Source organism: Sus scrofa, chromosome 15 (assembly GCF_000003025.6).
Source record: "Sus scrofa isolate TJ Tabasco breed Duroc chromosome 15, Sscrofa11.1, whole genome shotgun sequence".
NCBI classification, from domain to species: domain Eukaryota; kingdom Metazoa; phylum Chordata; class Mammalia; order Artiodactyla; family Suidae; genus Sus; species Sus scrofa.
In genome coordinates this window covers 11,278,027-11,294,982 of record NC_010457.5, presented here as the reverse complement: position 1 = coordinate 11,294,982, position 16,956 = coordinate 11,278,027, and the positions used below count along the sequence as shown (strand labels likewise).

Sequence of the window (16,956 nt, the reverse complement as noted above, 5' to 3'; positions counted from 1 at the left end):
TTTACAGATCTATCTTTATTCAGCTAAATAATTACCGAATGTAATACTTTATTCCCATTCCCACAGCTGTAATCACTTCAAGTAGTTCCTCCTAAAATATTTTAACAGCTTCTAAATTGGTTGCCCTTCTAGGGTCTTTCATTTTCCATGCTGTTGTCAAATCTAATAATAGCACTCTATCAACTAAATGCCATCAATGGCCCCCTATGACCTAAAGAAGAAATTCCAAATTACTTAGCATACAACGCCTGTCACAATCTGGCCCAAATTTGCCCTTGTTCATTAGTGTCATTATCTTCCTCTTATATGACTTCTAGCTTACAAAATGTGTAAACTCCATGCTGTTTCAAGACTCTATTACATTTTTGCACATGCTGTTCCCCCTATGTGATGAATCCTTTCCCCATATGGAGAGCTTGTTCTACATCTCTCATATGCTTCAAAGATACCATCACTTCACCAAAATAATGTACTTCTGCCTACATTTTGGCAATATTGTACAGATACCTCTAACCCCAATCTAATTTATGTCTTTAATAGCACATAAATTTTTTTTTCCCCCAACTAAAATGTATGTGATTTAAAGTCAGGGACTTATTCATCTTTGTAGCTCCAGAACCTCATATAATGAGTGGCATAGAAATAGACATCAGTAGATGCTTGTTGAATGAAGGAATGAATGAGAGAATGGGAAGATCTAAAAAAAAAAAAAAATGAGGTATTTAAAAAATGAATAACGAATATTTGATTTAAAATAAACTATCTCACTCAGCTATCCAATAGTATGCATACTGTTCTATGGTATTAATATATCATATTATTATATAATTATTGGAGTAAAAACCAGTAGAATAATATAGGCATTAAGAAAAGAGTCACATGACTAAGATTGCACCTAAATGTTCTCAAGATAGCAAATTAACTAATTCTCTATCTTATTTCTTTTTTTTTTTTTTTTTTTTTGTCTTTTTGAGGGCTACACCCATGGCATATGGAGGTTCCCAGGCTAGGGGAGTAATTGGAGCAATTGGAGCTGTAGCCACTGGCCTACCCCACAGCCACAGCATCACCAGATCTGAGCCACATCTGTGACCTATACTCAGCTCACGGCAATGCCAGATCCTTAACCCACTAAGCGAGGCCAGGGATCGAACCTACAACCTCATGGTTCCTAGTCAGATTCATTTCTGCTGCGCCATGATGGGAACTCCAATTCTCTCTCTTTTATTTGTCAAATTTTACAATGTAGTGTTTGGACCTGGTAGGAAGGTGGGTTAGGGTAGAAGAGTTAGCAGAGAAAGGTGGATATAAATTTCAAGGAAATTGAAAGTCACATGTCCTTTGGAAGTAATCTGACCTATGGTTTAGGGCACAGAATTCAGAACTTTTAGAAATTCTTAGGCTGGACAAATAATAATTAATTAATGATTCATTTATGGATATACTGTATGGTTTAAACCAGAATATATTTGGGGCAAAAAACCCTTCTAAAGTCATACTCATGATTTAGTCTCTCTCCATTATTAAAATTCAACTTATGAAAAGGAACCATAATTCTGAATTTTCACATACTCTCAAATGACTTTGTCATGACTGGCATATCTCCTTATTTTGATAAGCTCTGGTTCTAGTTTTAATAAAAAGAATAAATGAGAACAATAATACAAGTCTGGCTAAGAAGAGAGGTCAGTGACCAAACTAATACAAAAGTTATTATTATTGTAGATGTCTCATTTTTCACCTCCAAATATGTACCGAGAAAACCAAAGAATTTCCTATGCCTCTATGAGGTAAACACAAGGAGTAGAAAAATTCTATTCCTCTTTACAAACATGGCAAATGAATGACTTTTTTCTTTGGTTGTGAGCCTGGCGTATTTGAGGCTGTCTACAATTAGTAGCTCATTAGTAACTGCCAGGTAATTATTGGCTTGCATTCAGATATTGGCAGATGCCTAATAAGACACTTAATGAAATTTTCATCAGTCTTTCTGAGAAAGCCTTCAGGAGAAAATATTTCTGAAAGAAACAACTCTTTCACTTTCCTTCCCCCCTCCCCTTGAGCCTCAAGGTATTTTGAAAATCAAATTTTACAATGTTAGTAACATCATACCTGGATATCTTTTGGCCAAATATCTTACTCTTTAGCAAATTTAGTTTCACTTCTCCTTGCTATATATGTCCATCTACCCAAGTCACCACCAGTACCATGACTGAAAGATATTTCATTTATATGCATTTCATTTTGTATTAAGTTTTCAAAGTAATAGTCATTCACAAATCTGACATAGTTTTAAAATACTGAGAGGACATGAAATCAATAGCTTCTAAAAGATGTTTTTAACTACAATTAATTTTATTCAAACAAAAGGCTTAAACAAAAATGGGTAAATATTTAATGCTAGAATATATTTTAATAATTCACCTAGCTAACCAAAAATCGCTTAAATTTTATTGTACAGTGAAATTTTGGCACAAGGTGATACATTCACAACAACCTAGTGCTTTATAGACATGGTAAAAATGGCTACACAGGAAAAATATTGATTGCTACAATAAAACTTTCAGTTATATATCTACAAATGTTGCAGAACATTTCATTATCGATTCTTCAGAGGAGATAAAATTGCTGAATGCTTAAGTTTAATTTTGATTTGTCAACATTACTTTTGCTTTAATTAAAACACAAAAGTGACCTTTAAATAATTCTTCATTCCAATTGCATCCTGATCAGTTTCTTTATAACTGGAATGCCAACACCTAAATAATGACTCATCCAACTACATTTGGAATAATTCAATGTTCCTACCCTTGAAAGGAACCTCTAAAAGCTTTCTGTCATCATTTTTAGTTAGCAGGATATATTTGTTTAAACAACAACTGAGAAGGACTTGGGTAAAATTATGAAGTGGTGTGACTTGAATGACATTTACTTCTTTATTGCTTATTTATAAAATTTATTTTATTATGCTATAGTCAATTTACTATATTATATTAGTTTCAGGTGTATAACATAGTGATTCAATGTTTTTTATAGATTATACTCCATTTAAAGTTGTTATAAAATATTGACTATATTCCCTGTGTGATACAATATATCCCTGCAGCTGATTTATCTTCTGTAGAGTAGTTTGTAGCTTTTAATCTTCCATCTCTATCTTGCTCTTCTCCACTTTTATTTTTAATTTTTTAAAACTCTGTGGCTTCATCCTGCTCCACACCGGCATACATTTGCAGGACCTTACCTGACAGGATTAAATTATCAATAATCCTCTTTTCCTTACCATCTCACCTCTTTCCTTCCTCTAGGGACTTTGAAAACAATTGTTTAAGCTTAAAGCATGCTAAATTTACTAAGGCTTTATTTGGGATCACTGTGAAACTTTACAAAATATTTAAAGATAAAACACCTAATAACAAAGGTGACATTAGGTAACTACAGATTCTAAAAATTCATTCCTCTTTTTTATTCTGGTAAAAATCTGATTTTTTTTTTTTTTTTTTTCCTTTTTGCCATTTCTAGGGCCGCTCCCGTTGCATGTGGAGGTTCCCAGGCTAGGGGTCAAATAGGAGCTGTAGCCTCTGGCCTACGCGGTATCCGAGCCACGTCTGTAACCTACACCACAGCTCACGTTGCCGGATCGTTAACCCACTGAGCAAGGGTAGGGACCGAACCCACAACCTCATGGTTCCTAGTCAGATTCGTTAACCACTGCGCCACAACGGGAACTCCAAAATCTGATCTTTAAAAAGACACGTACATCTAAAATATTTTGAGTGTTCATGTGATCATTTGTGGTTTCTGTTAAATCCACATAACCTTCATCTATATGCCATTCTTCTTTATTATGTCCTTCTCCTTTGCTCTTCTTAATTCCCTCATCCTCAGATATTTTTTCCCTCTAAAACTCTTCCCTAATCCCTAATTGTAGCATAACTTTCAATTCTTCATTCGTTTTATATTTAGAATCTTATAATCTAATCAGAGTTATGAAAAATAGGAAAATAAAGTACCCACAGAATTTTATATTTGTTCATATTTAAGTCATTTCCTAAAATATTACTTTAATTTGAAAGCTGTTTTAAATGTTACACTTTGTTGCTATTTTTGATTAAATAATAATACTTTTAATCATGTATATAGTTTAACTGAAAAATTTTAAATATTAGTCTTTAAAAAATTATATTTTCACTATCTTTAAAAAACCTACTAGATTACAATAATAGCCGTATTTTTATAATCATATAGTCTTGTTTCAATTTAATTAGGATATGTGTATATATTAACTTACAAAAACATCATCCATTTACTATAAAAAGTATAAAAGTGCAATGAGAGAAAACACTAACAATGTCAAAGTGATTTTTATGCATGATTATAGAAATTCTGAATAAATATATCTAATTCTTATATACTATACCAATGTTGTCACAAAGGAATATAATAATATAATTTTAAATTAAGAAATATATTTGATGAAAGTATATCAAGTAAATAAATACATATATTTTTCTAAATAAGTATTTCCTACACTGGTAAAATACTGAAGCATTTGTGCTACTGGACCAACCTTTGTGTCTGTGAGATCCATCCATGTTGCTAAACTCAATGTGATTTTCATCAGCCCAGTAGAGTCTATGGTTGACATAGTCTATTGTTAGTGCCATAGGTCTAGAAATCTTGGTTTCTATGACAATACTCTGATTGGTTCCATCCATTCCAACACGGCCAATGTGAGGATACTCACAGCAGTCAATCCAATACAAATACCTAGAAAAGAAAATCAATAGCCATGTTGTTTATATACACTCAGAAAGTAAAACATCATACAGTATTTCTCCTATTTGCTCAGCTGTTCCCAAATTAATTCTTTTATCTCTTTAAATAGTAACTTGTAAGAAGCCTACTTCAACGCAAACTTTTCCTATGATTTTCCATTAAACATACAGCACACTTTGAAATATTCATATAACTTTAAACATGTTTCCCTTTAGCATACAACTCATATATATAATATTTCTGCAAGTGATAAGAAGTGATAGATGCTAAAAACTAAAATGTAAAGCTTTAAAATTCATCTATAATGTTAGAGGAATAAAACTATCTATCTACCTATCTATGTATCTTCTATTGTTTCCTATGAAAAATTCAAAGTGAATTATGGAGGAGTACATTATATTTGCTCAAATTTCCACTGTTCGATGTAGCTGCCACTAGCCAGTTGTAAATTTTAAGCTTAAGTTAATTAAAATCACACAAAATTAGGTGAAGTGGATTATTTCTCGATCACACTAGCCACTTTCAAATGCTCAATAACTACTTGTCTGTTGGCTACCATATCAGTGTAGTTAGAGAGCACTTCCATCTCACAGAAAGTTCTAGGACAGCACTGATTTAAATTATGTCACTGGAAGTTCTAGAGTAGGATATTTCAGGCAATGGAACAAACAAGTAAAATGAAAAAAGTTATGTTGGTACTAAATCTTATATATATTTTTAATGATTTTTCCATTATAGTTAGTTTACAGTGATCTGTCAATTTTCAACTGTACAGCAAAGTGACCCAGTCACATATATATATACATATATATACACACATACACATACTTTCTTTTTCTCACATTATCCTCCATCATGCTCCATCACAAGTGACTAGATATAATTCCCAGTGCCATACAGCAGATTCTTATTGCTTATCCAAAATCTAATTAAGGTACACATAAATATGCTAAACATATAGCACACACACACACATATATATTAGCATATGTACATATATATATATATATATATGCTCTAGTTTTGAACATATTTTGAGAGTCTCAAATCATCAGGTACTAATAGATATTAAGCCCTTTAGAAACAGACTACCCCTGAATCTTGGGAACACTAATATAGCAATTTTTTTCCCTAATAAATGTGCTATGATTATGCCAGCTTCTCTCACACATGATAGATACAACCAAATTTACTTAAGCTTACATACTATTATTTTATATTTTTAAGAACTGAATATAAGCAAATGAAATGTTTAAAGCAGTACTTCAGTAACTTCTGTAATATTAAGAACATATCCAATTTAGTTAATTAGACACAGTCTTCATATGCTCAGTAAGAATTTGAGGCCTGAAAACTTCTCCCTGCCCTTCAAATTCTTCATTATTGCAAACAAACTTCTCTCAATTACTTCCCACTACTGAAATGTGTGATCGAGCTCTAGTTGGAGTATTTATACTCCCACATTTTCACTTCTGTGCTTTTGTCATATCATTTGCCTTGCTCATGCCTCTTCAATTATATGGATATTTTCATTCAGACGTAATTCATATTGCCCCCTCTGTTTTCCACAAATTCTTCTTTGTGTTCACATTTTTTTCAAGATAGTTTGCAAGATTAAATATATTTGAGAAATAGTTTGTTAAGCAAAGTAAGCATCATCTTTTTTATTATAGGACTTAGAACTTTTAATATGTTACATGATATAATGATTCTCTAATAGGAAGCTGCAATATCCCTTCTTTATCAAACAGTTTTTGGTAACACCATTTATTTTCCTAGAGCAGTTCAGAGGAAACACACTTAAGGAAACTATGCCCCTTCTGGTCTACAGAATTTTTTTATCACATGTGTAATTAAATAACACATATATCATGCATATAGGAACCCACAAAGCAGTATGAGGACTGTAATTTCTCAGTTCTCATAATCAGAGAACCTAACTCAATAAATCAGTTGATGGGATATCTCTGATAAACCCCAAAGCCATTTCTAAAAGAATTGAGGAATATCTTAAAACAATGATTCACTACGGCCATACTATCAGATATTGAACACAGAGGTAAACAGATGTGATTTTTGCCTTCAAAGATATTTCAGTGGATCATAAACCACTTAAGAACAGGAATTTTATCTATTTCCTTCCCTCCCTCATCTCATATATATCAATGAAAAGTGTGTTCAATAGCTGTTTATGAAAAAAAAATGCTTGTATAAATTAATAAAGAAGAAAGCCCATCCTGGTTCTCATTTTTTTTTTTTTAGCAGCAGCAGCAGCAATAACAAAGATCTCTCAGTGAAGACAGTAGAGGTATGTGTAAAACAAATGAAAAAATTAAAGCAGATTACAATAAAACTGTTTCACCATGGAAGCACAAAAGAAGGAATGACAATTTTATCTAGATGGAAAAAGGCGTGAAAAAAATCTTATTCTCACTAATAGTTCTTTCAACAAAAATCCTATCTTCAAAACTACATTATAAATTCCTCAGTAACAATGATCTTTTATCTCTTTTGGAATTTAGAACAAAGTAGAACTTAATATTACAATAGGTCTTGAAGATCATGTATCTTTAGCCTTTCATTTCACTTATAACTGAAACCATAAAATATTACCAGCTTTGTCCTAGTTTATTGTGATACAGTTGGAACAAGGGCTCAAGAGTCTGGATTTATAGACTAGCTTTTTAATGAATTTTTTATATTTAAGATAAAATTCATATTCCATTAAAGATGTTGATTAGTTTTTTTAATTTTTTTTTCTTTCTAAGAAGCACTACATAGACTCTCAGAAGTAACAAAAGGCTTGGAAACAGAAAATAACTTCAAATTCCATGTCCACCTATGTGAATTGGGCACTTTAATTAGCCTTCTGGAGCCTGGATTTATTTGTATGTTCAAAACAGATAATAGCAGTTTCTCCTCACAGAGTCACTGTGAGGATTGAAAGAAAAAACATAGAGAATAAACTTGGAACATTGTTGAACATATAGTAGTATTCAGCAAATATTAGCTATTATTATTTTACATGCACAGTACATGCATTTATATTGATTTAGCGATACCAACCTAACAAGTTACCTGTTGCATCTGGATTGTATGTATGTTATTGCATGATTTGACTGTAAGTGTTATTACCTGATTTGCCTATTTAAGTACTCATCAATTAGAAGAATATTATGACAATTTTCTACTGTATTGAAGGAAAGCATAGTTAGTCCTCAGTACAATGAACCTTCATAAGCTCAGAATTTATTGTGCATCTCTCCTTATCAGTAGCTAACTTCTGATGGCTAAATTTCATTTCCCAGTTCATACTTAAACCTGACTGCTATGAATTTAAATTTCTCAATAAGTCTGTACTAGATATTCTGGTCATTTTAATATCTAAAATGCAACCTCCTAAATATCATCCAAGTACAAAATTTGTTGTAAATAATTAAGGCTGAAAAATGAAAATTTCAGTGAAAATGTCAAAAGGAGAGTTTTAACTTTTACCCATATAATATGAAATATTTACCTAAGATCAGACATGAAAAAAACCTCAGCTCCAAATAATATCTATTCTGTAAGTTATAACCAAGAGTAAACAAAAGAATGTCTTCATGTTACCATAACAACAGGCTTCTATGATTCCTGAGGATGTCTTTTATAGTTGAATATAATATATTATATTTCTTTAAAACAAATTAAAATAGAAGTCTGCTCTCAGCTTTCACTTTTTTTTTTCTGAATCAGGAAACATACTTCTTCTAGCTGGAATTATTTCTGATTTTGAATTATAAAATTAATTTTTTATATTCATTCCCTGTGTGTTTTTGCCTAAATATGGGATTATAGGCTTAAAAATTGGTAGGAAAAAGGTGGGAGTTTTATGTGCCCGTTTGTGTTAATGAAATATCTCTGTTTTTCCCCCACAGAAATAAAAAACTGAGTTTTCATCCCTGGTATGCCTTTTATTCTCTCACAACAAAAGTTCCCTTATGACTCTTTTCTTTGAAATATGCAGACCATTTATACACAAATATATTGGTTTGTGCATAGATGCAGTCCCAGTACAATGCCCCTGTAACTATGATCCTGTGACCTGTGGATATCTGGTAGCCCATTTATTATTTCATTTAACAATGATTTTAACAGTTTTTATGTGAGCACAAATCATAATTAAGCCATGGCCGTTATGCTAAAGGAATGCACTTGCTAGAAGGAGAAAAACATTTTCACCAACAGTCACCACATAATTTTATGTGTTCAATATGTACTGGCTACTCAGCACAACTGGGGAATATTGCACAGAGGAAGTGATATTTTATACTGTTGCTTCAAAAATAAGAAGTTATTTCATCTGGAGAAAAAGCAGAAGGCCATTCTAGAAGAATTAATAGCATAAGATAAGATTTAGAAGTCTAAAATGTGTCTTTTCCAAATTTATTTGCATTTCCCATATCCATATTAGCAATAATGGATAGAGATGCTGAGTATATAAAGTGTTCTTCAACATACTCTCATTAAAATATATTTCAATGTCAAAATAGCATCTAGTATTATTTTCTTGTGATATTGCTAATAAACTACTAGAAAAGGAAAATAAATTATAAATAATTAAAAAATAAAGCATGATTTTTGGAGTTCCTGTCATGGTTCAGCAGTAACAAACTGACTAGTATACATGAGGATGCAGATTTGATTCCTGACCTCGCTCAGTGGGTAAGGATCTGGCATTGCCATGAGCGTGGTTTAGGTCACAGACACGGCTCAGCTCCTGCGTTGCTGTGGCTGTGGTGTAGGCCGGTGCCTGCAGCTTGGATTTGACCCCTAGCCTGGGAACTTCAATATGCCATGGGTGCAGCCCTAAAAAGCAAAAAATAAATAAATAATAAAAAGATAAAAAGTAAAAAATAAGGCATGCTTGTAATGATTAGGCAGTTTTATTTATTTCTCAAAGACTGGGGGGATGTGCCTGGGCTGGGGATGGAAATCCTGTGAAATTAGATTGTTATGATCATTATACAACTACAGATGTGATAAATTCATTTGAGTAATAAAAAAAATGGAAAAAACATATCTATACTAATTTAAAATTTTATAAAAAGTTAAATTATCATAATTGAAAAAAAGATTTTTTTCTTCTTATGCCTTTTTGGATGGCTCTTGGAAAACATGCTCATGACCTATGATAATTTTCCTACTGGAAACTCCAATGTGATATAATATGGAAAGTAGTTGACTAAAGTTTGGAAATGGGATTAAATTTCCAGTTTAATATAGTATTACCTAAATGATCCTGAGAATTGTCACTTAGCCACATTAAGTCTGAATGTTCTGTACCAAAAGTAAAAGTTTACGAATACAAGTAAATACATCTTTTTCAGAGACTGAGTAAACAGTATAAGCATCTAAAGTGATAAAACACAGAGATAACTTTCTAATTCATAGAATGCTTCTTGTATCTGCCCCTTTGCCTCTGTTCCTCCTATTCTGGGGAAAGCATTTTTCTATTTACATTTGCCCAGGCCAGAAGCCTTGTATGTGGTGGTGGTGTTGTGTTGTATCGTGTTTTGATTTAGTCCTAGCTCTTTTCTGCTCTGAAACGTGATCCAGTATCACAGTTCTACAGTTTCATATATTTAGTTTGCTCCCTTTGTATGAGTTCTCCATTCCTTAGATATGTCACGCTCTTCTATATCTCCTTCCTTTCCTTTTTTTCTGAATTACCTTCTGCTCTGAAGTGTACCACATCACCTAGTTAATTCTTACATCAACAGTCTTGTCCAAGAAGATGTCACTGACCTCAGCTGAGATAGAAACATTTTCTGTTTCCTGTACTTTATATTTTATTGAATTGTATAATTATTTGCTCATCTGCCTAAACATTGGACTGTGAAATACTCAGAGACAGAGATTGTGCCTTTTATTTTTGTACTCTTACCTAGAATAGAGCCAGATATATACTGAAATATAAGTGGAATAAATGAATGAGCAGATGAGTTTTTCTGTTAACCAGTCATATCACACATTCACTTTAGTGTCTATCATAATGTTTTTTGTTATGCTGATGGGGCATCTTAATCATTCAAAAATATAAAATTACATTTTGCACAGTTTTAATATTAACAATATTTTCTATTCTACTGTAATATATATCTCTTCTGCACAAATGATAACTTTTCTAAATATTAAATGTAATGATATTCATGATCTCAAACTTATGATTAGTTAGTATACTGATCCCCAATCAAAAACAGAAGGATTGGGATAATGGATTTCAGCTAAAATTAAATGTAATTAACAGGAAGATTATCTGTCTACTTGTACCTTCTTTACTATTCCTACTAATCAGCTTATCCAAATAGATGCTGTGACACTGGCATATTATCATTAAAAGAAAGGCACCCCAAATTACCTTCTAAGTGTTTAGTTGCTTTATTATGTTAGACAGTCCAATGATCTTTATTGTCCCTTAAATCCTTGCCCTATTCCTCACTGCATATCAGGACAGAAATCATACTTCTCAAAGAAACAGGGATCAGTAGTATGGGCATATTCAAAATATATGCAAATCACAATGGCAATCTGATACAGAAAGGTTCAATTGCATTTTTATTAAATAATCCTGCAATTTAAGCTGCCATTTTTTAAAGGAAAACTGTATAATATTTTAGACAGTTATGGCATTTTCACCCTGAAGCTCATCTCATAAAAGTTAAAATCCAAGTCACCCTATTGTTGCACTCTAGGGAACTTGGAAAATAGCATGAACAAAAAGATGTCATTAAATTTTATCTGTTAGAATCTGTTTACCTTTTATGTGGCTTTAATTATTTCCTAAAAGATCTAATTTTTATGTTTCCTTAGTTATAATATAGCATTTCATACCATAACTCAAATATTATTTAAAAATGAAATCAAGGGAGTCTTTCATAATAGCTACAAAATTTTCGTACTTCACTTTTAATTGACATTTTGGTGGATGGGTTTATGTTGATGATAACTTAAGATTGCTTTCAGTTATGGGGTAATAACTGTAACCTGGGAGAAATAAAACTTAAAGCTAGATGCAGCTGTGCTCACAGGCTAGGATGCAGCTTTTGCTTTATAAATAGGAAATTCCACAATACTGTTATTATTAACAGGAGCGATACATGCATTTGGAAAATGAAGCATCTTGAATATTACAAAATGAGAAGCTAAGATAGCCATACTGATTTTGGAGAAAAGGACAATGGACACATAAAATAAATCTCTCCTGATAAAATTCTGAAAGGAAAAAATATTCATATTCTTATGTATGAATGAATGACGATGATTGCCAAATTTAGTATATCTGGCCACTCTTTCTTGAAGTACTATAAAAATAGACTCTCCTGTGACTCTGTTTTAGTTAAAATAGAATTAACACTTCTGTTGCTATGGTAGGGAAAATATTATAAAAGATAGCAAAATGGTTACATAATTATATAGTGAAAAGTTAAAACTTGTACCATTATCTCAAAAACAGAGTAGTATTTACAGTACAAGTTTTCTAATATTAGGTACTGTTTTTACTCAAATTAATGTTTAAAATTAAGTTTCATGCATTCTATGACATAATCACTTAGCCAGTTAAAAACATTAGAGGTCAGAAAACAAAGATACTATATATTAACAAGATGCAAAATCTAATTATTGTATGTGGTATAATAAAAGCAGTGAGTGATCTGGTGAAACGTTTTATGGGAAATTAATTTAGACAGCAGAAAGTGTAGAATACTAGAGTTATCATAATACTTATTACTACAAATGTGTCCAATTTTTAAAAAGCAAATTTTCTCCAAATTTGTTATTTTAACATGCATATTCGGTAGGTTGAACTTCTACAGGGATCATTTTGGAGTGTGTAATCACTCTAATTACAGTACAAAAAATAAATAAATATAAAAAGAAAGACATGGCTTCTGTACCTACCAAAACATCATAATTGAAAGTGAATGATAATGTACTTTGCTATACAGCAGAAACTGGCACAACATTGTAAATCAACTCTAATTTAAAAAAGTAAAAAAAAAAAAAGAAAGTGAATGATAATGGTCATAATCTATAGAACTTTAGCAAACATATTCTAGACAGCTTTGACACCTAAATGTGTATTCATCCCCTATCTGAAATCTCCAGCCAGATTTCCATGATCCTCATGAAGACTTGTACTTCATTCTTAAAGAAATACAATTGGAACACAACTCTGACACAAACCTTTCCCACTATGCTTTTCCCTCTGAATGTATGGATAATTCACCCTGTTACTTATTATTCATGGATACTACATATGTCTAAATTAGTTCAGGAATTACATCATCCCTACTCGTGACTACTGCAAAAACTGCAAAACACCATCCAAGAGTTTGGGCTTCGCCTGCCTATAAAGGCATTAAAATTGGTTATATCTGTATGTTTTTCATATCCATAATACATCCATTGATTAGTTAGAAAAAGAGTTGTGTTTAAAATTTTTAAAAATACCAGCTCTAAAATTCCATCATTTTAATGTTTTTTCTTTCATTGTGATATTCACATTTTCAATGAAAAATGCTACATATTTACATTTTTTTTGGTTCTCAGGTTAAAAGCAACAGATCAAGATTTACCATAATGAACATAATCCACAGTCTTAATCTTAGTTTAAGATTTTCAATATGTGTTACAAACCCAGCGCGAGGATCTAAAGACAGGTCCCTGGGAAACTTCAGCCTTTTGCTAACGAGTATAGTAGGGTATAAGCCATTGAGTTTGGATACTTCAATAATCCTTTTTTCTGTGTCAGACCAATAGAGGTTTTTTCCAATCCAATCGACAGCAAGGGCATTGGGGACAGCTGTATTATGCACTACCTAACAAAATAAGAATTTTAAAACAGCGTAAATGCCTGGAACAAGAACTAAGCAATTGCTTTGATTTTTTTCAGTGATAGAGAGTTATATTTAAGCATTTGAAAAGAAATTTAGATAAGCACAAAACAGAATAATTTACCTAATAAAATTACTTTGTGAGAAATCACCTAATATATAATCAGGCCCCTAGAAATTCCTGTGGATTTGAGAAAGAGATACCAAAATAGAAAGCTACTGTATGGCTGCACAGTTGTTGATAACATTTTCATTATAGTTTCCTTGTCCTCTCAAAATTTTGGACAAAAGTTCTATCACAGGCCTGGACACACACATATAAAAATGCAAGAAAACTACCAATATTATTAATCAATAACAGGTTCTGGGGGAGATATCAATAGCATTCGTCACTCCCCCAACTGATCTTGCCCTATTTAAAATATCTGCTACAAGGAGAGAAAAACACAAGCAAGAACACACATTAAATATTGAGCCTAACCAAAGGGAAGTAAGGACATTGTCATACAACTGGTGTGCTCAATTGCAATCTAGGTCAATATCAAATATAACAAGGATAAAAGCTCTGTATGCACAAATATGCTGCATATGAAATACCTGATAACAGTTATTCTGAATTACCTGTGCCAAACCTACTGATTGTTTTGGCATTATATATATATACATTTCAAGATTTCAGTAATATTTTCAAAGTTGATTGCTTCCATCAAAGCTTTCTATATGATATTATAGATGGCTACAAAAAAGTTAAAGTAATTGATGGGTTCTATCTACTTGAATTTGAACTTCTTTATAATGCATTTTACTACCTATATACAGTGCAAATAATTTTATTTTAAATTTCAAGTTAACATAGAAATGATGCCAGGTCATTTATCTCTAGAATATGATGTATATTTAATTCCGATGCTGTCTATTCAGAACATTCACGATTTCACATGTATGAATTCAATTATTTGTATCTACAGAAAGTTAATTTTAATAGTGCAATAATGTAATCTACAATAAGATAATTAATTTTTTAATTTTTAATTTTTTTTCGGTTACAAATTCTCAGACTCAACAATTGCCTTTCTATAAATTAACACAATTGAATCTCAGGCACTAATCATTCAAGTCAAAAGCATCCATCACATTTTCTAGGATTCTGAATAAGATTTCAAATTTTATTTACTCAACTTGATTTTCACCTTTCTAAAGTAATAGTGTTATAATGAAATATAAGGATTAAAATCTCCAATTTCATATTTAAAGTATATATAAATTTACACTGCACAAATGTGAAATTCAAACCAACTTAATACATTCTATGAGTTGTAGCATTACCACCAAATAACATTTTCTATTCAGTTCAACCACATCAATAAGCTATTCAATAATCCCATCCATGTAATATCTGATTACCTTAATATCACTTCCATTTAAACACATTCTGTTTATGCGACTGCCATTGGGTCGGCTAGAATCAATCCAATAGATAAATTCTTCTCTGTAATCAAAGTCTATACCAATAACATTGTTTAATCCCTAAAAAAAAAAGAATATGTTTGAATAGTGGTTAACAGAAAATTTTTTTTTAATGTTTTAGGAATACATAAGAATCAGTAACTCCCTTTGAATCTAAATAGTTACAGCTTTACAATAAATAGCATTTGTGACCAATTCTTTTTAAAAGCAACATATGTTTAGATTTCATCTACACCATACTCTTTAAGATGTTACATAATTTATTTGAAAATATTTTCCAAGTAGGAAAATTTTTTAATTACTATAGTTAATGGTTAAAGTAAATATCTAGTAATGTAGAACAAAACTGCTTTTAGAGAGAGAAATGAAAAAATTCTCACTTTAGTTTACCATTAAATATAAATATAAATATAAATCTGATGTTGTTATGAGCATATTATATCTAAATTAGGGATGATCTCCGGATAGACATCTGATGAAAGTCAGAAAAGCGGGTTTAAAAATTAGATTTCCCCAAAAGCCTTTGTCTCAACAACATAAATGAATTTTTTCCCTTCTGTTTTCTTCCTCACACTTCAAGTGGCCCATTAGGCAATGCAGTGCCATATTAGAATTTAAAAGTTAAAAACTCAGGTTGAGTATTTGAGCAAAGAGGAAATGTGTAGTCTACATCTTTGTATTCCATGTGGTGCAAATGCAAGGAGATCCCTCCCTTTAGACTCATGATTAATGCAATTTTAGCAGGTACAAAAATGAACATGAATTCAGCTGGGTTTCTGGATGCCACAGCATCTTCAAGATACCATTTAACTGATTTGATTTGAGGATGGCATATTAGGATTTAGGAATCTTCTTAGCTGTTGAGTTGTTCAAATGATTGCTTAGGGGTTGATTTAATTCTAACCTATTGTTAGAGATCATAGACTGACTACCCCAATGAACTAAGAGAACTTGGATTGACTTTCAAATGTGTTAACGCCCTTACAGGGTTGAACAGTTTATTAATATATTATCTCTTACATATTAAAAAATAATTGATACTGGAGTTACCATCATGACTCAATGGAAACGAATCTGACTAGCATCCATGGGGACGCAAGTTCAATTCCTGGCCTCGGTCAGTGGGTAAAGGATCTGGCATTGTCGTGAGCTGTGGTGTAGTCATAGATGCAGCTCAGATCCTATGTTGTTGTGGCTGTAGTGAGGCCTGTAGCTACAGCTCCAATTCGACCCCTAAGCCTGGGTAGTTTCCTTTTTTTTTTTTTTTGCTTTTTGCTTTTTGCTTTTTAGGGCCATACCCATGGCATATAGAGGTTCCCAGGCTAGGGGTCACAGCTGCTTGCTGGTCTACACCACAGCCACAGCCAAGCAGGATCCGAGCTGCATCTGCAACCTATACCACAGCTCACGACAATGCCAGATCCTTAACCCACTGAGCAAGGCAAGGGATGGAACCTGCAACCTCGTGGTTACTAGTCAGATTCGTTTCTGCTATGCCACAATGGAAACTCCAGCCTGGGAACTTCCATATGCCGCAGGTGTGGCCCTAAAAAAAGACAATACAGACACTTGGAAAAGCTCCAGAGATGAGATCTTCATGGTATCTTTATATCAATATTCACCCTAACTTTGTAGTTAAGTCTCAAATTGTTTTAGAGGTTGTTTATGAGTACTTGCAGTCCTATAAGTAAGGATTAGCACCTTTAAGGAGTTAGTTTTTTGTTTTTGGGATGTGTGTGTGTGTGTGTGTGTGTGTGGTTTGTTCTTGCCTGGTTTGGGGAAGGATGGTAATTCTCATGCCCAAGTTCAGTTTCTACATCTATTCTCAAAATTC

The 16,956-nt window shown here is 32.2% G+C and overlaps 1 protein-coding gene across 1 annotated transcript in view; it reads right to left on the bottom strand.

Annotated features, from left to right (window-relative positions):
• The window catches only part of LRP1B (LDL receptor related protein 1B), a 1,887,165-nt gene that overhangs the window by 204,987 nt on the left and 1,665,222 nt on the right, over positions 1 to 16,956 (bottom strand). The window contains 3 exon segments of the mRNA XM_021076285.1: positions 4,571 to 4,770; positions 13,459 to 13,640; positions 15,060 to 15,182. Of these exon segments, the coding sequence (XP_020931944.1) occupies positions 4,571 to 4,770; positions 13,459 to 13,640; positions 15,060 to 15,182 (505 nt within the window).